At 36.7% G+C, this 23,253-nt stretch overlaps 3 protein-coding genes across 6 annotated transcripts; 2 read left to right on the forward strand and 1 right to left on the reverse strand.

Annotated features, from left to right (window-relative positions):
- Window positions 1-184: 184 nt before the first annotated feature.
- Window positions 185-1,889, forward strand: msgn1 (mesogenin 1). Its single transcript, XM_059357096.1, has one exon. It carries the CDS (start codon window positions 186-188, stop codon window positions 609-611), a length of 426 nt encoding a protein of 141 aa, XP_059213079.1. The 5' UTR covers window position 185; the 3' UTR covers window positions 612-1,889.
- A 1,123-nt stretch (window positions 1,890-3,012) lies between these two features.
- si:ch211-51e12.7 (uncharacterized protein LOC336335 homolog) lies at window positions 3,013-10,832 on the forward strand. Of its 2 annotated transcripts, XM_059356430.1 has the most exons (7): window positions 3,013-3,226; window positions 6,802-6,890; window positions 7,118-7,267; window positions 7,832-7,879; window positions 7,922-7,960; window positions 9,122-9,247; window positions 9,801-10,832. In XM_059356430.1, exons 2-7 carry the CDS (start codon window positions 6,802-6,804, stop codon window positions 9,889-9,891), a joined length of 543 nt encoding a protein of 180 aa, XP_059212413.1. In that variant the 5' UTR covers window positions 3,013-3,226; the 3' UTR covers window positions 9,892-10,832. The 2 variants fall into 2 exon arrangements, with proteins under 2 accessions (XP_059212413.1, XP_059212412.1); XM_059356429.1 differs by having other exon boundaries at window positions 3,015-3,226; window positions 7,832-7,960.
- A 4,557-nt stretch (window positions 10,833-15,389) lies between these two features.
- mrps10 (mitochondrial ribosomal protein S10) lies at window positions 15,390-20,668 on the reverse strand. Of its 3 annotated transcripts, none has more exons than XM_059356427.1 (8): window positions 20,554-20,668; window positions 20,312-20,364; window positions 19,350-19,419; window positions 19,081-19,220; window positions 17,321-17,429; window positions 16,621-16,710; window positions 15,673-15,729; window positions 15,390-15,642 (listed from the first exon to the last, which is right to left on the reverse strand). In XM_059356427.1, the coding sequence occupies exons 1-8, from the start codon at window positions 20,623-20,625 to the stop codon at window positions 15,604-15,606; spliced, it is 630 nt and encodes a 209-aa protein (XP_059212410.1). In that variant the 5' UTR covers window positions 20,626-20,668; the 3' UTR covers window positions 15,390-15,603. The 3 variants fall into 3 exon arrangements, with proteins under 3 accessions (XP_059212410.1, XP_059212411.1, XP_059212409.1); XM_059356428.1 differs by having other exon boundaries at window positions 15,390-15,615; window positions 15,646-15,729; XM_059356426.1 differs by having other exon boundaries at window positions 15,390-15,729.
- Between the last annotated feature and the right edge of the window lie 2,585 nt (window positions 20,669-23,253).

The raw sequence follows: 23,253 nt of genomic DNA on the forward strand, positions 1-23,253 counted from the left end.
GTCGCATTTTGGCACTTGAGGTTTTCTTTGAACTTTTTTTCGCCTGAGCTGTGAACCCATAAACCTCCGGAGATCTGCTTCTATATAAAAAAGCTTTGCCGGGAAATCACCTTCCCAGAACCAGTCCGTCTGTCACTCACCCCTAATGTCATCCTCCTCGCTGCAAGTCCCGAGATATTTCTAACATGGACCTGGAGGGTGCTACAGCTAAAATACTGTCTGAGTGGAAGTGCCGTGAAAGCGCTTTTGGAGAGGATCAGGACTCGCTTCAGTCCACCTCACCGGAGTCCTCCATGGACTCCATGTGCTCTTCCCCGGAGATGTGCTACTCCAGCGGGCATCCGGACATGATTTCTTTCGGCTTCACTGGACGCAGGGCGACTCCAGCAGCGCAGAGGCACGGCAAGCCCAAGATGTCCACCAAAAGACGCATGAAGGCGAGCGAGAGGGAGAAGATGCGGATGAGGAGCCTTGCAGAGGCCCTGCACCAGCTCCGGGACTACCTACCGCCGGACTACAGCAAGAGAGGCCAACCCCTGACCAAGATACAAACCCTCAAGTACACTATTGAATACATCAACAAGCTTTCAGACATCCTGAGCCGCGCGTAACGGACGCAATTGGACCTTTTACGCACAAGGTTCACATTCACTTGGACATTTCATGGAGTTAGTTTTATATATTTTATGAATAATGTATCAGATTTACTCTCATCTGGACATTTAATTGAGTTCGTTGATGAGTTATAACATCTTTAAATCATTTGATATCATTAATTATTTCTCTCCTTTGCCCTTCTCCTGGTGTATATATTGTTTAGCGGGCACTTGGCAATTATTTTGTATATGAGGATGCCTTTGTTGGAGTTATGAATTCAGTGTTTGGAAAGAGAGTTTGTTGTATGTTTGTGTTTGGTATCTTAATGGGTGTGAAATAGAGCTTCACTGCTATATGCCTATATGTTTGTGTTTGTGTTGTGTGTTGTTTCTGGTGTATTTTTGAGTTAAGTAGCTGCATGATATTTTAAAGTTGTGTTGTGTCTCATTATTATTAAATAATAAGACCTGTTTTTTTTCTTTTTCTGAAATGAAAAGTTAAATTTAGGGATGCACTGGTACTGATATTGGACATCTGGCCGATATTGACTCAGACAGCTGGATTGGTAACAATAGGGCAGTCAAATGCTATGCTAATGTACATTATATAATGGAATTTCAAATCCTGTTTAGGTTTTGATCCAATTTGTTGCTACAAAAGGTTTAGTCTCCATTTTAATTGAAATCCCTGTAAATTCTGAGAGTTTGTTTTTTTACAAAGTTGCTGATGCACTTCATCTGCATTTATTATTTCAAAAATTAACAAATCAGTAATGACTTAGTAAGCAATGTTTGACCTGTTAGTGTTCCTTGACCCATATATGGGACATAAGGGGTGTTACTACACTGTGATGCTTATGTACAAAACCACTGTGTTTGAGTTGATATTCATGCTACATAATTGAAAAGCTAAGATTCTTGTGATTCTATTAATTAAAACCACATTTTAACATTTTAAGATACAACCACAGCAGCAAAATGTTACCTTTCATTAGAGCTCAGAATGATGACTGTAGGTTGCAGGGTTCAAAATTTCTGGACATTTGGAATGTCACCATGGTTACAGAGGATACTATTGGAGTCTCCATAAATACATAATCATAATAATTATATGTTAATTAAAAAAATCTGTGTAAAATAGTTTTTTTTTTTGATATCTTTATCAAATTTGAACTGGGAGTAAGTAATACTTTATGTTTTGTCCCGATGTGTTTTCCAGCATATTAAGGATCTGCAGGCCTGTTGTATTTACCAAATATATTCAGGCAGACAATAAAAAAAAAACTTTTTTTTTCACCGTGTTTCAACTTCCATCACTCAATAACAGCAGCCCTTACAGTTATTCTGACTCTTTGAGAATAAACTCCAGAGTGTTACCTTTGTGACCACAGATTTCAAGAACAGCTTTGAATTTACATTTTCAATGTTTTCTTTAGGCATTTTAAGGTTAATTTGCAGGAAAGGCAAGGAATTTAAATCAAACCTTTTCCTTTGGTACAATACCCAAAGCCCAGTATCGGGACTAAAAAAGTCAGATTGGTGTATCCCTAAATCCAATTTTTGTCATATTCTCCTAGCAATTAATTCTATCAGACTTGTTTAACATATCACACTGTTAAAAATGTAATTTGATACACCAGAACCATGTTTTCTACTTAAATATCCAGTGGTGGAATGTAACTGAGTACATTTACTCAAGTACTGTACTTGAGTACAATGTTGAGATATGTGTACTTTACTTGAGTATTTCCATTTTATAGGACTTTATACTTCTACTCCATTACATTTTGAAGCCAGTATTGTACTTTTTACTCCTCTACATTTAGCTGACAGCTTTAGTTACTTTTCATGTCGAGATTTAACATGAAAAACATGAAACATTTGAAGTGACGAGACATTTTATTAAATTAAACCACATAACAGTATATTCAGTAGTTAAAATTAGCCCTGGCTTGAGAAAATAAACTGCTGCTTACATAAGTGCATCAATAATAATAATCGAATAATATATTTGAAATATATTTGAAAACCTGAGTGGGTCCATTCAGCATAACAAGTACTTATACTTTTGATACATTGAGTAGCCTACATTTTGATGCTGATACTTTTGTACTTTTACTTCAGTAAGTTTTAAATGCAGGACTTTTACTTGTAGTGGAGTAATCTCACATTGTAGTATTAATACTTTTACCTAAGTAAGGGATCTGAATACTCTTTCCACCAATGTAAATATCTAAAATAAATCAGTGATGTGTGTTGAACTTGTGGCCCACTTATAATTACCGTCTTCAAGAAGAGCGGTGCAACTAGAATGCCGTCAGTCGATTTCCTCCAATCAGAACGCCGAAACAGCGAGCGAAGGCTGAATGACAGCAACACGTAGCCAGTCAGACGCGAGTATTCTTCCCGGTGGGCGTAATCCTTCACATAATGTGTTCCTCACAAAGAAATCCCAACCTGGATGTAGTCTAGTGTGACGAAGCCGCCATTTCAAGGCGAAAAGGACCCACTACAGACGCTGTAGGAAATTTTTGTATAATTATTTTTTATTTTTCTAATATATATTTTTATTTTTATTAACCAGTAAGGGAAATAATATTGAATCTACCTCGCCTGCGTCACCAGCTGAAGTAAGTCCCTTCTTAATGTTTCACCAAAGCGTTTGAAAAGCACAGAAACGCCCCTTTTATACATGACTAGGTAACATAAAAAAAAACACTTGCTAGTAGGCGTAATTATTTCGTGTTTTGAATTAGGAGACTGGCTATCTAAACGTTAAATACCTACTCAAATACCATATATAACAAAGCAACTCTTTTTGGCACAATATAGTGTGTGTCAGGTCTACTACTCTGCGATGTTTACGCCAGGCATTAGTCAGAGCCCTACTTGCCCTTTTGCGTTATAATTTAGCCAGCTGTGCTCAACATTAGTATCAACAGTATTACGGAGTATTATTAGAGACTTGAAGTGTATTGGTTTCACAGGCTCCTCTGATGGTTCTGGCTTAAAATTTAACAGCTCTCACAGCTCCGACCGCCACTCTGGATCAGGGAAGAAATGTTTCCATGACGCTCGACGTGCCTCTGGCTCTGCAGGCTTATTTACTTAAAAATAACACTGTGATAATGTATGTGTATGTGACAGCCATCCACTGCAAGTTTTTATGTTTCTTGTCATTGTTTTTAATGCATAAGGTGCAGTGAATTCTTAGCAATAGCACGTCTCAACGAGTGTCTATCTACATATCTATCATATAGAGTGTTGATTTTATGATTCTATGTTTTTTGTTCTTTTGCTTCTTGTTTTCTACATCCCTTTCTATTGTGTTGTCTATTTATTGTTGTGCAACACATGCAGGAAACCTTGTGTTTGATAAAATTATATATATAAACACAGTGGATTGGATTGGATATCTGTGCAAACAGATATAAATAAATATATAAACGAAGGATAGATATAGAGATTCCCTCATTGTTATAGGATGCACAAAATATTAGAAAAAGCATTCAGTATACAGTTCAATAACACCACAAACTTTAGCCTCCATGAGAAAACCAATTTAACCTTCCTGGAGGTAGGATTATGTGCAGAGCTCTTGTTTTAGACAGCATTAATTCTGGCTTAAACTGGCAAGTGAGTGAGTTTACATGCAGTTCAGAAAGAGTAGGGGTAAACAACCAACAAAACATACAGTAAATGCATACAAATAAAGCAATTGCTGCTTAAATTAAAATATTGTCTCAAGGTGCTGAAACTGACAGTTTATCAGTCTTTGATCAGTAACACATTATTCAGAATCTTAAGTGTTTTTAGACTTGCATTGACTTTTTTTTTTGATGAAAAGATAATAGAAATATTCAATCAATACCTATCAAAATATAAAGAAACAATCTTCCTGCAGGGGGAGTACTAAGTAGTGAGGTCATGATGACCTCATCATACTGGCGTTTTTTGTAAGGGTTGTCATGATTTCAATTCTAAATCAGAATTTATTTATTTTTTATCAAAATGAGCTTTCAGTATCAATAAAAAATGTCATAAAATAGTGGGAAAAGTCCATCCCAGTTTCAAGACCAAGGTGATGTCTTTTAAATGTGTTGTTTTATCAGTAAAAATCACAAAGATATAGGTTTAACATGATATAAAAACAGGAAAAAAAAAGGAAATTTAGATGCAGAGACTAAAAACATTACTTTCTGCCATTTTTGCTGAAAAATTACTTCTGTCGATTGATTAGTTGACAAGTTGTTGCAGCTCTAGTATTTTGCCAATTTGCAGGATGAAGGAAAACAAGTTTGAGGTGCCTTTCTCAGGTTTCGGTCTTCTGGGGTGTTTTCTCCTTCAGGGCAATTTTGAACGTTGGAACAAAAATGCAAATTCTCCAGATATGTTGAGAGACAGTTCCATGCTTTGCACCCCACCCCTTCTCTTACCTTTCCCCTATATCAAAAAAAAATTACCCGCCCCATAAAACTGTCTAGGCGTATCACAGATGCAGCATTTTACAGTAGTGATCCAGGCTTTGGAACTATTAATAATTTTCCCGCTATCGGCTTTATCTTGCAGTTGTCCGTGCTTAACTTGCGAACTTGTCACCTGCTTCAGTTTGAGGCATGCACAGTCTGTATCACTCACAGTGACGGAGCGATGCAGGGAATGCAGCACTGAGCTTTCATGTTGCCCAGATCTGCAGAGTGACAGTTTAACAGCCTTGTGTCAGTAGAAACACATCTCTTAATATGTTGTTTGACAGTGAGTTGTGTTATTCAGAAATTATCTTGTAATAATGATAATAATAATAATAATAACTTTATTTATATAGCATCTTTTAAAAACAGTAGTTTACAAAGTGCTTCGACAGAGAGCAGTTAATAAAAACGAGAATGATGCCATAAGGCTAAAAACAATTCTTACATTAAAAGAAAAACAATAAGAGACAGAGCGGGAACAATCACAAGACATTCTCAGATACACAGATAAAGGGTATAAAGGGATAAAAGGGATAAAGGTAAAGGGAGTAAAATAGTAAAAAGTGAAGAAGTAAAAAGGAGTGGTGCGATAGACGGCATTTCATAAAAGCAAGTCTATAAAAGTGGGTTTTAAGATGTGATTTCAAAGAAGTTAAGACTCTGGGCGCCTTATCTCCTCAGGCAGCTTGTTCCAGTCGGGGCGCTCTGCCGGAGAAAGCCTGGTCACCTTTGGTTTTTAGTTTTTACTTTGGAACTGTCCGAAGGACCCGAGGATCTAAGGACGCAGGTCGGCTCGTATGGAGTTAGTAATTCCGTTAAATAGCTAGGAGCCAGACCTAAAAGAGCTTTAAAAGTGATCAGTAAAATCTTAAAATCAATCCTAAAACGAACAGCGAGCCAGTGCAAAGAAGCTAAAATCAGGGGAGAAAGGGATTTTTGGGAGATGCCGGAGAGAAGAGTAGTAGGAGTAGAGGAGTCACAGTAATCTAAACGGGAGAATATGAGAGTGTGAATGACATTTTCTAAATTAAAAAAACAGAACTGGACAACTTTTCTGATGTGTGGGTCAAAAGTAATGCTTGAGTCGAATGTGACTCCCAGATTTGTACATCAGGAAAGCAAAAGATTGCAAAGATGGCTCTCACTATGTATCACAATGTTGTCAAGATACACCAGTGTAAAACATGACAAGTTGATGGAGGATCTACTCATGAATTAATTTTTTTCTTCGTATAAATTACATTGTCAGGAATGAGGCTCCCATTTCTTTTCATGCTTTATAACATTATAGCTGCAGGGAGCTTGCAGCTTATTTCTCCACAAACTTCTTTCCGGTTTGAATAATAATAATATTTTTGCATGTAGAAACAAAATGCATTAATCTTTTCATGTGAAAGCTATGGTGGCCCTGAGAGCCCACAGCAACTGCAACTTAAGAAAACACTTGCAAATACACAAAACACAAGCAAATTGAGAAAACATCTTCATCAATTTGACAGCACAAATTACAAAAGCAGCATTTAAAAAACGTGCTGCAAAGACCACAACACAACACAATAAGAAAACGTGCTGCAAAACGACCACAACACAAGAGAAGTGTTTCCAGAGGACACTTAAAAGTGATGCACTCATGCCATCGTAGAAAGCCAAAATGTCTTGTGTTATATGTGTAGGAAACTGTTATTTTCAATAAGTATGTGACTGTATATTAATTTTGACCTGCATCATTTCAGATGGATGCAGACACAGAAGAAAAGGTGACAGAAATGTCAAAAATTTCCAAGGATGAGTCTCAGAAACCCTCAATGGACAACAAATTTAGGTCAGTGTGAGGGTTCCTTACAGCCTGATAATGTATTTATGGATACATAGATAGAGATTGGATTAGTATTAAAAACAAAGATGTTTTATGGAGTTCACTGTTTACTTTTTGGGTCTTTAAGAGAAGCTCCAGTTTACCTCTCTGCCTTTGAGTTGCCTTTATATGACTGAACTTGGACTTGTGGCGTAATGGCAGTTGTCCTCATTCATTTTTTGTTGTCTCCTCAGGGGTCGTGGGTTTAAGAGCCGCGCTCGAGGGGGTCGGATGATTCGAGGTGGCATGCGTGGTGGACGGGGCATGATGAAAGGGTTTGGCCCACCTGGATTTGGGAGGGGGAGAGGGAAAGATGGAGCCATGAATGGATTTGGACCCATGAGGTACGGACATTTGAAACATACAGGTACATTTAAAAAAATTTGAATGTAAATGGTAAACGGAGTGCACTCATATAGCGCTTTTATCCAAAGCGCTTTACACTGCACACTACACTCATTCACCTGTTCACACACACATTCATACTGGTGGGCTACGAGGCTACCAGGGCACACTGGTGCCAGTGGACATGGCCCCAAATCACCATGGACTCACATATTTAACTTTTTCACAATATTCTAATTTTCTGAGATGGAGTTTTGGGTTTTCAATATCTCTCAGCCAGAATCATCAAAATTACAAGAAAAACAGGCTTGAAAATTTTCACTCTATGCGTAATGAATCTATATAATGTACCTGTTTACTTTCTGTAATAATTTACTAAAAATATTGAACTTTTTTCATGATATTAAAATTTTTGAGATGTACCTGTAAATTGCAACATTTTGTTTTTATTAATTGGTTTGTATGCAAACAAATAGTATGGTTATAAATCATGTAGATGACGGTCAGCATGTCCTCAGTTTGGAGAAGCAATCCAATCTAACCTTTATGGGTATTTCTTGCAGAGGAATGGCGAGGATGCGACCTTACCCAGACCCCAGAGGTCACCGAGGTAGGGGTGGACCAATGGGCATGGGCCCTCCTCCCCCTCCACCTCCAATGCACCTCAGAGGCCCCTTCCCACCCATGCACAGGTAACGGCCTCACACATATTCATATGCACAGACAGCAATGGACTGGATACTTGGTTGTAGGGGTCTGCCATATTGTAACGTTCACAATTATACCGGTTTATTTTTTTTATGAGTAAAAAAAATGACATATCATGAAATTGGCACCATTCATACTTCTTGACGTAGTGATGTAGAGTCTCATGTGCTGCGCTAATGTCACATTTCAAGCTACTTAATAGTATAGAATAGAATAGTATATCTCCACTATTCATAATATAAAGTTATTTTGCGTTTTGTCTCTGCTCAGCAGAGTGTCTGTCTCCAGTCAGTCAGTCAGTCAAAACCCCGACCCACCTCTCCGTCCTCCTCCGAGACATGCACTCGCATTCACACACTTACACGCACTGAATACACCAAGCAGCTGTGCCTTCCTATCTGTCTCAGTCCCGTCCCCACATCATCTCTTCGTCTCTCACCATCTGCGTGCACGAGCCGAACTAAATACTATCAACCTGTCTGGGCCTGTCAGAGGTCCATACACACTGTTGCATTATGCTGTTTGTTAAACACGAGCTAAAGTTGGCTAACAATTAAAGTTGTGTTAATCACAAAAAGGTACTTCCTATCGTGAAACACATGCAGCTTTCAAAATAAGAGCACAGTGTGTTAATCCACCACAGAATTTACAAGAAGACTGTCAAAATAAAATGCCTTAAATAAAACATACAAGAACCTTTATTCTCCTTTACAATATTTCATTAAAATAGGCAATGATAAAATCAGTGTATATGATGGAATAGTGGCATTAGAATGTGAGCTTTTATGAAAAAAAAATCCAACCACCCTAACCAGCTATTTTTCAACACTATCTGGCTACTCCATGTCCGAGTGGAAAGCCCTGTTGACTGTGAAAAGTGTTATGTGAGGTGACTGCTCACATTCAGCTCTCAAAGTGGATGAGATTGATGCATTTTACTTAAAAATGTACAAATTTTTCTCCTGGTGGGGCATTCCCTTGGACCCTCTAGAAATTCTTGAAAAGTAGATTGTTTTACTCATACAACACATTTTATAGCCATAGATTTTCTACCTGTTGTAATTTATCAAGACCAAATGTTTTCTCCGACTGAAAATGTAGGAAGAACTCTATTGTATGGTTGTGACGCTTCTCCCTGTCTGCAGGCACGGTCCCCCTCCACCGCCTCCTCCAGGTCATCCTGGCTTCAGAGGGCGTCCACCACACCCTCGGGGCCGTGGCATGCTGCCCCCTGGACCTCCACGCCACTTCCACCCCCGCGGCCCAAGAGGGTAAGAGCTGTTTAAATACTGATATCATGCTTACGCTTTGCAATGTCACAATTCTTGGCACTTTCCTTGCATGCTTTTAAGATACCTCAATAAAACACATCTGGTGAGCATTTGAGATGTGCTTACACCAGTTTATACCTTTTAATTCCATGATGCAAATTTGCAGTAACCTGCAAGCCAAACGCCTTAGGGTTGTGACACAACACACAGTTTTTTTTCTGTCCCTCTTTTCTTATGCCCCACTACCTTTAACTTGTCCTCTAACTTACACACTTCTTTGTCCGTTTGTCTATCAAATAGAATAAACAATATAGCTTTTTGTCCAAATAATTTGTCTTACAATGACAAATAGTTAGTTTTAAATAAAAATTAACTCAAATAGTGCATGGAATAATGACATTCGAAACACTGTTATTTGCCTTTCATCGTTCCACAGTAACTGAAATGGGATCACATCCCTGACTGGAATAGTTCAGACGGCTGCTCTTATCAGAGTGCGCCCTCTATTGGCCAAAGCCAAGAATCCAATGTGTGATTTTATCCTTTTACACAGCTACCACAATGGACCGGTCTCTCCTCCGCCTCACCCCCCACCTGGCAGAGGCCAGAGGTGGCCAGGGCCCCCTGGTGGCCGACGCTTTTAACACAGCCTGCCCTAAAAACAATAACCAAACACTTGTTAATGCAGAAGGGGCTAAAAGTGGTGCAGTAAATGAAACGCCCCTTAATTGTGTGTTACACAAAGTATCTTCATGGCATACTCTGTGGCCAAATGTCTGCTTATTGATATTGTCTTCTGGCAAGTAATCAATGTAAAAAAAATGACTAATGACAACATAAAATGCCTCCCAACTTTAACAATGTAAAGTTCTGTTATCTATGTTACAGAAATACTGTTGGTACTGTAGGAACTATTTGAGATTATTGAGAAAAAGTTTGTTGAAAGGGAGGAATATTCATGTCAAAGTACATTAAATGTTTTGTGGTTCTTGTTACAGTCACCCTGTGAGCCTTAAGACGTTTTTTCCTGATACATAATAAAGAATAAATAATGGGTGACACTGTATATTTGAAGGTGGGGAAAAATTACTGAAAGGGTGTAAACAGCCCTCGAGCACCACTGTTAACTAGTTTAGTACACCTTGAACTTCTCTAACCTTCCCTTTTGTTACATGGAAATAGTTCTGTATCATAACCTCACCAAGCAGTGCAGCAGATATTGTTTAACACTTACACATTTTTTCAAATGAAAAGAAAATATTCCACTTTGTCAAGTATTCATGATGATTTAATTTTATATCGTTAATGTGCAGCTATTTAAAGTTCTCACCTAAGTATTGCTGTTTGGAACATTCATGCTTCTACCATGTAATGATACAATGGAAAGGCATTATAAATGAATAGTATATCGAAATAGATATAGTAGATTTTATAAAAGGAAAATTGCATTAGTATTAGCTTCAGTTCAGAACAACTCTTTACTGTGTTTAGTTTCTTGAAGTGTTATAAATTCTATTCATTGTAATTAACATAACTTTTGTGATCCTGTGAATGTGTTTGATGAAAACAGTCGAGACATATGAAATAGTCGTGGAGAAAGGAAAATAAAACAAAAAAAAATAAAATCAACTTCTCTTTTTTTGTTTATTTACAAACAAGTCTGAGAGTTGTCATTATAATTCTACAACATATCTGTAATAAATTGAATGCAATGTCAAAACTAGTACTGCACACAGTGGCACAGTTGCTGTTTTTTTGGAAGTGACCATTTGATTGATCTATGTAAAGACCACTGTAAAAATGCACATAATTCTATATATTTTGGATGAGTGTGGAGGACAAAGAACCATTAATGAACGTAATATTAAGCTTTTTGATGGCTGCAATTTACTGCATATAAGAAAAAGCTTGGAAAGGAATCCATGAATGGCACTTTTAGTATTTGTCATATTTACCATTCTTTTTACCATGTAAAATTGACTGGAGGATTCAGAACCGCTCCACTCGAAAAGTGTCAAGTCACAGTTAAATTCAGTGGTAGCATGTCTAAAAGGAGGACATCATCTGCAAAGGATAAACACTCTGATAGGACCAAGGACTTTTTCATATTTTCACACTGCTTTAATAACATATTATCAGTTATTTCAATCTGACTTCAAATGAATATGGAGAATTACACTATTATGTATGTGTTTTTCTATTTTTCTAATTATAATGTTATATTATTTTAATATATCATGCATTAATGCATATGTATGTGCTAGGGGTGGGCGATATGGCCCTAAAAGAATATCACAATATTTTTGGCTATTTTTGCAATAACAATATTCTTGACGCTATGACCAAATACTGAAAAATATATAGAAAATATGATTTCTTAAAATTATTTTTTAATCTGTATTTAAAAAAACTAAAAATAAGCCATAAATCTAAAATGTAGCGTAAAGTGCAAATCTCAGCAGTTGCCATATACAAAAAATGACTCTTGATTCTTCAGTGCAAAATGGAAGTTTTAGAAAATAAAAATAAAAAATTCTGCAAATGGCAGTGGTGGAATGTAACTAAGTACATTGAGTCAAGTTCTGTACTTAAGTATGTATATTTAATTATTTTATTTATATATATATATATATATATATATATAGAGGCATGTCTACTTAACCTGCGTATTTCCATTTCTGTAACTTTATATTTCTAGATCACTACATTTTAAAGGCAAATATTCACTACATTTAGCTGCCAGCTTTAGTTACTTTTTTTTTTTTTTTAAAGATTTGACATAAAAAAACATGATTAAACATTTTTTAAAATGTATCCACATTAAAGTATATTAAGTAGTTTAAATGAGCTGTTACCTTGACGACAGTAAAACGCTGCTTACATAAATGCATCAAAAATAATTATCCAACAATATATATAGAATGTATAAAGTGGGGTCATTCTCCATGACGAGGACTTTTACTTTTGTTTCTTTAAGTACATTTTGTTGCTGGTGCCTTTGTTCTTTAACTTAAGTAAGTTTTGAATGCAATGATTTGACGACATTAATATATCAAGAAGTAGGAATGTTGACAATATCCCGATATGCATTTTTTAAAATCATTTAAAAATATTCCTGTATTATAGTGAACGATACGATATGGCACACCCCTAGTATGTGCATATGAAGTTGCTGTACCTTTTGTACCAAAGACTTAGCAAATTATGAAATGAATGATTTATTCCAGACACCACCTCATGGGGCATTAAACAAAGTGGATATCAATCAAAAAAAACATTTTAGCTTTTCATTTTGTGAATGCATATAGCTCTTTTTCCATAATATGGTGCTAGTTTAGGCTTCCTGCTGTTATAAAGATGTAACAAAATCCTGCTGCAATGCACAAGCACAGTCATAAGAAGAGGCATTTGTTTTTATTCCTGTATGTTGTATATACTGCTGGCACAAACAAGGATTTTATCTGGATGAAAGCGCATTTAATTCTCTGAGCCACTCAGGCTCTGCAGAATACCTCAAGAGGTATTCATCCCAGCGAGTCTGTTTCATGAATTAGCCACGACAGGTGTTGCACTCTCCTCCTCTGTCTGTCTTTTCCATCTCTTCAGCTCTGTCAGTACATTTTGCTGCCTCTTCAGTCTCTGCAGCCCCTTCTTGTTTCTCCCTTTGGTTGATTATAACAGACTGACTGTTGTTGTCTCCTGAAGGGGGGCACACAGTACAGTTAACCTCCCGGGCCCCAGGAACCCAGGGCCTCCCTCACATCTCCCCTCTCCTTCACCAGCGGCGTGACACCTGAAGTATGGCGCTTCACTTGAAAAGGTGAGCCTCCTCTTGTGTCTTAATCCCTAAACCCCTAAACCCCTAAACCCCACCCTCTCTGACGCCCCGAGATTCTTTCTTGCAGGATGGAAGTTTAAATGTCTGCGGAGTCATACCAAACCTCGGTGAGACATAGAGGACTATTGGTTAATAGGTTATGGTATTTAAAGGGATAATTTATATTTTTTTTAAAGTTGAGTTTTATGAGGTTCATATCCATAGTCGGTGTATTACCTACAGTAGATGGCAGTCGGGTCGCTGACCGTTTGAAATGTACTGATGTGGACACGAGCAGCAGCAAAGCGCATCTTAGCCACCTAAAAGCATCAATATCGGCTTAAGTGTACGCTATTTTTAGCAGTGGTGAAAGAAGTATTCAGATCTCTTACTTAAGTAAAAGTACTAATACTACATTGTGAAATTGCATTGAAACAAGTATTCAGTCCCGCATTCAAAACTTACTGAAGTAAAAGTACAAAAGTATCAGCATCAAAATCAAAAGTAAAAGTACTCGTTATGCAGAATGGACCCACTCAGATTGTTTTATATATTCTAAATATATTATTACATTATTTGTATTGATGTTTTTACATAAGCAGTGTTTTAATGTTGTAAGGACAGGGCTCATTTAATTACTTAATATACAGTTATAAGATTAAGTTTTAAAAAAATGGAATCACTTTAAATTGACCATATATTTATGTCAAATCTCGACCTATAAAATAACTAAAGCTGTCGGCTAAATGTAGCGTAAAAAGTACAATATTTGCCTCAAATTGTAGTGGAGTATAAGTAAAAAGTTACACTAAATGGAATTTTTGTAAGCAATGTTTTAATTTTCTCAAGATAGAGCTTATTTTAATTACTTAATATACTGTCATGAGGTTTAATTTTGGTTTAATGTCTAATCACTTTAAACTGATCCTTAAAGTTTTTTATGTTAAATCTCAACCTGAAAAGTAACTAAAGCTATCACCTAAATGTAGTGGAGTCAAAAGTACAATATTTGCCTCAAATGTAGTGAAGTAGAAGTAAAAAGTTACATAAAATGGAAACACTAATAAAGTACCTCATAATTGTACTCAAGTCCAGTACTTGAGTAAATGTACATAGTTACATTCCACCACTGGGTAAAGTACTGACAATATAGTGTACACTTGAACTGTTTTTTTTAGGTGGCTAAAATAAGTTTTGTTGCTGCCCCCATCCACAGCACGACAAAATATGGACAAGCTTTATAATGACAGATTATTTATAGGATCTTGGTGTTCGTGGGCCACCAAAGATGAAGATTTCTCAATGAGATTTCTGTTCTGAGGTTTTCAAACCTGCAGTATACAAACAAAAGCGGGAGCAAATGTACTTAAGTCAGGTTTAGAGTTTTGGGAGTCATTTCTGTCACAGTAAGGTGTGATCATACCAAAGTTACCATGATAGGTACATGGTCAAGTAGGTATTCTTCAACAGTCTTTAAATAGAGCAATGGAAATCAGTGTATATGGTGATAGAGAGACTTTTACCAGGAATTTTTAACATTCCCCTTCAATCACAGAATGAGTACACCATGTTATTTTCACTTTAAAGCAGAAGATCAATGTTAAATTCAGTGATTTTTTTTCTTTCCATTGTTCTACCTCAAATATTTTTGTGTATACTAATAACTCAATAAATGCAAAACAGAAATGTCTTGTGTGCGAGTCTTGTGTCCTCCAGAATGTACATGTTCATCATACAGAATAACTTATAAAGCTGCAGAAAGTGAACAACAGCATCGTTCTATTCATGTAGAATCACAATAAATATCTGCTAAAGAAGGTAAGTTACAGTCAATAAATGCAGAACCAGTGGTGGAAAAAGTATTCAGATCCCTTACTTAAAGGGAAAAGTACTAATACCAAACTGTGAACTTACTCCACTACAAGTAAAAGTTCTGCATTCAAAACTTACTGACGTAAAAGTACAAAAGTATCAGCATCAAAATGTTCTTAAAGTATTAAAAGTAAAAGTACTCGTTATGCAGAATGGACCCCCTCAGATTGTCAAATATATTCTAAATGTATAACATAATTTGTATTGATGCATTTATATAATCAGTGTTTTCATTTTGTAACGATAGAGCTCATTTTTAATACTTAATACACTGTTATGAGGTTTAATTAAATAAAATGTCTAACCACTTTTAATTTATCATGTTTTTATGTTAAATTTTGACCTGTAAAGTAACTAAAGCTGGCAGCTAAATGTAGTGGAGTAGAAGTATGAAGTACCTCAAAATTGTACTTAAGTACAGTACTTGAGTAAATGTACTTGGTTACATTCCACCACTGTGCAGAATTTATTTATTGAAAATAACAAAACAAAATACAACTGATGCCACACGGTTTTGCCACAGAAATCACGATTGACAGTAAATGTAGACTCCTACATATTTACATTATTAATAAGTTCTCAACCACATGTTAATACAGTAGTTTTTCCACATCTTCATTCAACATAATCAATGATGTTTAAGGATGTCTGTTGCTCATCACTGCCTTCACTGGCTGGGCTTGTCTTCAGTGGACTTGTCTTCAGTGGACTTGTCTTCAGTGGGCTGGTCTTCAGCGGGCTGGTCCTCCCACATGGGCTCAAGGATGTGATCTGGAACCTTCTCCATGGCGGTCTGATGACAGGAGGAAAAAAAGTCGATTCATTCAGGCCCTTGAATGCACAATTAGATTAAGCAGATGGATTTGTTGCTGGTTTAATGCTACCTATACATCAGAAGACTTTGAAAAGATTTGGAAAAGACCCCAAAAACTCAGCTCACACCTGCTCACATCTAAAGACTAGTGTTTAGAGTTTTTAGTCTCAGACTGAGATTTAAGACAGACTGTGAATCTTGCAGGGTAACTATTTACAAGACTACAACTAGATTCTTTTAGCATTTTTTTCCCCATCATGCAATTTCCCCCCATCATGCTCTTAGTAAAAAAGTACAAAATGGAGGAGAAGCAGCTTTTGGCTCCAGCTGCTCTAGTGTGTGCAGTGGTTTGTGTTGATAAAACAAAAAGAAGAGGAGAAGACGCCACAAAATGCCCCCTCACAAAGCTGAAAAGGGGTTTCTGTTTTCCTGACTTGAAAAGTTGACTATTTTACAGTAAAAATAGATATAAGGAAGAATAAAGGAAAGGAACATTTAGAAATGAATTCATGATATACATTTATGTCCTATTTATATGATATACATTTACTGTTCTCTTTACTAAGAAACAGCGCCCCCAAAAATCCCGCTTGTGGCCGTTAATATATGACATCACTATATTTTTTATTTAGGACTGAGCTTACTAGCATTATTGTCACAAACCCAAACCTAAGACTAGAAAAAGACTGATATGAAATGAAGATTAATGAATGAAGTGCAGATTACTACCTTAAACTCAATGATGGAGATGACGGGAGCGCCCTGTGACTCCAGTAAAACTTCTAGATTTACTAAAGACTTTCAGTTTTTAGTCTGGAACTGTGAAAATCTTTTGGTGTTAGCCCAGCATAAGACTCTGCAGTGACTTACCTTTGTCACCATCATGGCTACACCTTCAGGGAGGTTCCTCTGGATGTATTCAAGGTACACCTGTGCTGTGCAGCCTGTTAGATGAGACAGCTGCAAAACAAGAGAAGACACATTTTAGACTCTGGGCCGAATCAGAAATATGTAAAAAATATGTAATTTTCCACCTCTAGGGTTCTCTCTATTAAAACAATTGAAGTAGTATCTGTAATCCTCCAAGAGCGTCTGAGTGTTTGCTCAGCTTGTTTCTTTGATAAATAAAGATTCAGGATCGATTTTAAGATTCTTTTACTGGTTTATAAATCTCTTAATGGTCTTAGTCCAGCCTATTTATCTGATTTACTTTTATCCTATGAACCCTCGAGGACCCTCAGGTCTTCTGGGAGTGGCCTTTTAATAATACCAAAAGTTGATAATAATCAAAATCATTATCAAGAAAACCATGGAAAATGGCTAGATATCAGCACTTAAATTAAACTCTTATGAGCCATTTTTGTTGTTATTATATTTGTCTTAACAAATGTGCCTTTAGTTGTACCAGACATTAAAAATGAACAAGAAACTGAAGAAATCATTTTTTCCATGACTGTATGTCTAGCCACTTGGCATTTCAATGCAGGAAAGTTGCATGTTATACCTTTAAATACCAAACAGTGACTAACTGAATCAAACAAACATAAATAGCCATTCTAAGGCTTATCACCTCAATGCAACGGTAGTGTGTCCTCATCTCATACTGGACCCTGTGTTTTTTGAAGATGTGAACTGACTTCAGGAGTGTCATCCTCTCCATCACCTTGGGAGGTTCAAAACTGTGGCAGAGTTGAAAAAGAACATCAAAGTAATGTCTGTGAGAAAGATATACTCTTATGTAAGGTTACTAATGCCACTGGCAGCTATTAGTACTAGGCCTGTCACTATAACAAATTTTTTAGGATGATATATTTTCCCAGAAACTATCACGATAAACGATAGTATTGTTTAGTACATGTTTTTCCACAGCAATTCATTTTTAAATCTCAAGAATATTAAACATTGGAAATGAAATGTGGAAAATAAATATTATAAACAGATAAAAAATAAATAATAAACTACAGTCAAAACAAATAAAATTGACTTTAAGGCTCTGTTAACAGAAATTGCACTGAGATAAATATTATTATATATTATAAATTATATTTTAAAAAACAGCTGTTTCTGAGATTTTTTGGGCAATTCCTACTGCCTGTCAAACATTTGCAGTATTACTTAAATAGCACTAAAAGTCTGCATTATAACGCGTCCACTGTAAGAGTGGCGTGGCTCCTTTAAGAGGCAGGACAGTCAGTGCTAACAGGCTAACAGTTAGCTCTGTAGCAGTCCAGTGTGTATGTGCTGCAGCATTGTGTTCAGTTTGCGACCTCAGTTATTTTTTACAACAAGCACTGGACACTCTGTGTAGTGATGGCTGATCGAGGCTTTGTTGAAGCTTCGACACTTTATACAAAACATGGTTCATTACTCGAAGCTTCAATGACACACAGTGCTCCAGTAGGACATCTAGTGGTCAATAAAATGAAGTGCAATCGAGACGTGTCATTGATTGATTCATGCATTTGTTTTCAACTACACGAGTGAATACAACAACAATGATGTTTTATAAGGCGTCCCGGTGGCTCACACTGGTAGAGCGTGTACCTTTAAGGTTAAGTGCTGCGGCGGACCCGGGTTCGAATCCGGCCTGAGGTCCCTTTTCACATGGGGCTGGCGCAAATACAGATTATATTATGGAATTTGGCAAATAATGTTTTGGGGTTCATTGGTAAAGAGGTTCATGGGTGGGTGGGGAAAGAGATTGTGCTTGAAAAACAGGGCAGTGACTGTGCTTGTGTCACTTGTTATGAATTTTTATTTAGAAACAACAGTTTTTCCACAGTTTTGGGATTCAAGCGGTTTCTTCTTTTCAATACAATTTCCCCAGCCTTGGAAATAACCTGTTCACACGGCACGGATGAGGCTGTGGTGCATAAGAAATGTTTAGCAACTTGATAAAGATTGGGATATACATTTTTGTGGTTTGCCCAGTATGTGAGCAGTTCTGAAGTTCTTTCTAGTGGAGGATCAGCAAGGTAGCGGTTCACTTCCACTGTTGGTGATTCGGTGACGTTCGAAGCACTTTGCTGCTTCGAACGTCACGAGTCACGTGACCAAACCACGCCTTGGCGCAACACACTCACTATGCTTCAGCTGGCTAGCGTCCGCACTATGTGTGTGTTAGTGTGTGTGTGTGTGTGAGAACCGTGCCTCCCACAGAGAGCAGTTTGAGTGACAGGAGGGGGACGAGCAGCCAGCGAGACTGCCGAAAATGTTGATGGCTTATGTAAACAATAATTATCGAGTCCACAAAAACTATCGTGTCTATTTTTATTTATCAAACGATAAGTCGATATATTGATTATCGTGACAGGCCTAGTTAGTACTCACACTTTGTTGATGGGGATGCCCAGCTCTTTCGCTGTCATGGTGGCGAAGAACTCATAGCTGTCCAACACGGCTCTGTCATGACCTTTTACCAACACGGACACCTTCTGAAACAGCGCGTCGGGCTCTTCTGTGACCGTGATCTGCAAGGAGACAAAAAATGTAACCACGGATTAAGATACATACACCCGGGTGGACTTCTTTTGTATTATTTTAAAATTGAGCTGTTAGAATAAACCGTCTGAGATTAATTAATTGCACGGATAACTCACTGATGAAGGTGTCGATGAAAACACTGTTGATGTGTGGAAGGAAGTGCTGGATGTCAATGGGTGATGGGACCTGCAGGGGCCAAACAGTGAATAATTACCATATAACACTTGCTATTAAAATAAATATCAAAATATAACTGTGCTGTGAACTGACAGCTTATACTGTAATTTTTTTTGGTTCTGGCTTCAAATTCAATCCAGTTTTCAGCTGATTAAATATACAGTTATGGAAAAAAAAAAGATTAGAACACCCTTGTTTTCTTCAGTTTCTTGTTCATTTTAATGCCTGGTACAACTAAAGGTACATTTGTTTGGACAAATATAATGATAACAACAAAAATAGCTAACAAAAGTTTAATTTAAGAGCTGATCTATAGACATTTTCCATGGTTTTCTTGATGATAACCAAAATCATTATGAAGAAAACCACCCTGAGGATGTCCACTATCCAAATGAAGTGGAATGAGCCTCCGATTATGGATAGTTTCCTTTTAATTGCAATTTCGAATTAGATGTAAATACAGTTAAACCGGAAAAGCTTTTATTTTTGAAGGCCGTTCTAACACGTTGGTACCTTAATGTCTAGCAAATACGGGGTATGACAACAAGCCAATTTTTTCATTTTTTGTTTCTCATTTCCCATCTTCTTATGTTAAGGGAGACATGGAAAATAAAAATGAGAAATGACAATCAATTCATATTTTACAGGCATGTTTTGAATAAAACAATTTTTACTTGATTTAAAAAAAATAAAAATACAACATGAAATCAAACATTCATTTTTCGTGTTTTGATTTCCAACCGGATATTGATTGGACGGAAGATACACGGATTTAATTGCTGCCTCGTTGTTGAACAGCACAGTAAAAATAAACCCAAAGGTGACATGCATTGGTGTTTATTGCTATTATTAATAAACTGAGAAGACTTGAAACGAGCTGATAATAAAAGCTGGATCTTACCTGATGATGTTACATGTTTTGTGAGCTGAACAGGCGCCAGCAGCTCTCGGTCCCTGTGAATAAAGTCACATTAGTAGACGTTTAGAAATGACTTTTACTGTAGAACAACCATGCTCCATCCAGCTGCCTGTCAGAGACCCAACTGGGCGGTTTCCTGTCCATTGCGTTTACTTCTCAAACTGTCACGTAAGTTAATAGTTCGCAGATGTTGTATTAGTAAAAAAAAATATTAGGTACTATACCAAATGTGAGAATCCACTGAGTATCCTTGCCAGAGAGAATAATTCTCTTCTGAGAGCAATGGGAGCAGCCATGTTTCTGCAGAAGGTGGGACAAAAGGAAACCCTAATCTGCAGTGCTGCCCCCCTGTGTGCTGGAGGGGAAATTACCGCTGTGGCTGCTGGGAGCTGTGGGAACCTTTTTTCTTTTCTTTTCTTTTTTTTTTTTTTACTTTATTGAAAGTCAGGTATTACAACCAGTAAAAATACAGAACATTAATACAAAACAAAAACAATGCCAGGGGGTCACAGTATACAAAATAATGATGAATTAGTTTGTAAGTATGTTCTAAAGAGTGCATAGCTCAGTGTTGTAATGTACTGTTTGAGCTCCTTCTCAAAAAAAAAAAAAAAAGATGGTTTAGTGATTAGAGGATTTGCATTTGTGTATATGGTATTTTGCAAGAAGAACAATCAGGTTGATCATGAAAAATGTATCTTTGTTGTTCGTAGGATAGGAGAGGAACCCAAACAGTACATTTATATATGTAAGAGAGACACCAGATAAAATATTCTGGGAAATGTACAGACATCTTGCCAGAAAACAGATACAAAAGGACAGGACCAGGACAAATGACAAATATCTTCTTCACACTGTTTGCAGAATGAACTATTGCATCAAGCAGTACTTTAATAACTTGACAGGTTGTGTTCACTTTTTAAACATAACAAAAAATGTTCTTATCACAGTGTATTTGCTAAAGGATGTAAGAATTTGATCTCAACCAGGTTTTATTTTTGAAGACTGAAACGACACATGACTGGAGTCTGCCACATATGGGAAATTCATAGATGACAGCATAGTATTGCGATATTTTGCGTGGCCGATATAAGTATCGATTTTAATTTTTTAATTTATCCTTTATTTATTTCTTGAGGAATCATTGCGTGCAACCCCTCATTTACAATGAAGTCGAGAACACAGAGAGAACACAATGAGGAACAAACAGCACAGACGAACCACTTGAAAAACATTAAAAACAGTTACAGTGAAAGGCAGAGTTATTGGTTATCATAGTTTTAAACTGGTCTATAGTTATAATTGTGTTGAGTTTGAGTGAATGTTGTAAGATGTTCCAGGTAGATGCAGCAGAAAAACTAAAAGCAGTTTTTCCAAATTCAGTATTTGTCCAGGGAACATTGAACATTAAGCAATCACTAGAGCGTGTTGGATAATTACTATGTGACCAGTTTAGTAAAGAGTGCAGAGTGATAAACAGAGTCCAGTGGAGTGAGAGTGGAGGCAGAAGCATGTCTATATATAACATCAGCATAGTCCAGAACTGATAGAAAGACAGCCTGAATGATCCGTTTCCTACAGAACAGAAGGAAGTTTGTTTTGTTTCTGTATACATATCTGATTTTTTGTTTTATTTTACTTGCAAGTATGTCAATATGAAATTGGAATGTGAGTTTTTGATCTAACCAGACGCCAGGATATGTGTATTGTGAAACCCTTTCAATTCTGTGACCTGTTAAAGTGATGATTTGTAGACCATCTTCTGAAATATGTCTATACGATATTTAACGTTCCAGTGTGCCATCAGTATTTTCACAGTTGTTTTTTTTTTGTAGTCTGTGGCGGGCTCAGTTTTAGGAGATACTGGAGATACTGATACACACGAAATTAGAAGATCTAAGGAATCTATAGGCACCATGTCAGGATATCATGTAGGGAAATGACGCTGCAAAGTTAGGCTTTTTAATATTTCATTCAAAAAAATTGAGAGCAGTCAAGCTTAAAGTTGAGAAAAAGACACAAAATGAAGTTAAACAGTTAAATCACAATATATTGTATCGCAATACCATATCGCAAAATGCTTAAAAACGCAATAATGCCTCACCTCTCTGGACCCCAACTGAGTCGATTTGATGCATCCAATTTTCATTTATTTTATTAAGGTATTTTTTAAAATCTTTTTTTATTATTAATTTTTTTAATGAGCATACCTGTGTTTATTTATGTATTGGTATTATTCATATAATTGTTAATGTTTCTGTTTCTCTGCTTTTTTGCCTCCCTATATATTATAATAAAACTATGTTTTTTTGTTTTGTTTTGTTTTGTTTTGTATTTATTTTTCTTTTTGTTTTGTGGGTTGTCTTTTTTGTGGTTCTTTGTTCTAATGTACCCTTTAAAAAACAAAAATGTGGAAAACAGCTGTGGAATAAGTTATGTCTTGTACTGATGCTTATGAATGCTAATTTCCAATAAAAAATATATATATAAAAATCATCGCGACTCAAGTATCAGGATAAAATCAGCATGGCAGTTGCTGCTCACAGGTTCATAAAGCTCTCAAACATCACCATTTCCTTTCCAGAGAAAGGTTAGTTTCAGCAAGTAATGTCCCAGGGTTAGAGCTCAGCAATGGCTCCGTCCCACATTCACCCCACTGATGTTTCTTGCAGAGTTTATTTCAGTGTCGCTGTATTTCTCCTCCTCAGATATCGTGCAGTTGGAGCAGGACACAGTTCAGGAGTTGAGTCTCTTCTGATGCTTCGCCGTCAGGACAGCAGCCCCAGCTCACAGGCCACACTCAAAGTTTTATAGACTTTATAACACAAGGCAGAAAGCACAAACAAATGTGCTCAAATATAGAAAATGATCACCTTTTAGCACATTCACTTAATTCTGTTTACATTTGTGTTATGCGATAGCAG

This window comes from Centropristis striata, chromosome 18 (genome assembly GCF_030273125.1).
Source record: "Centropristis striata isolate RG_2023a ecotype Rhode Island chromosome 18, C.striata_1.0, whole genome shotgun sequence".
Taxonomy (NCBI): domain Eukaryota; kingdom Metazoa; phylum Chordata; class Actinopteri; order Perciformes; family Serranidae; genus Centropristis; species Centropristis striata.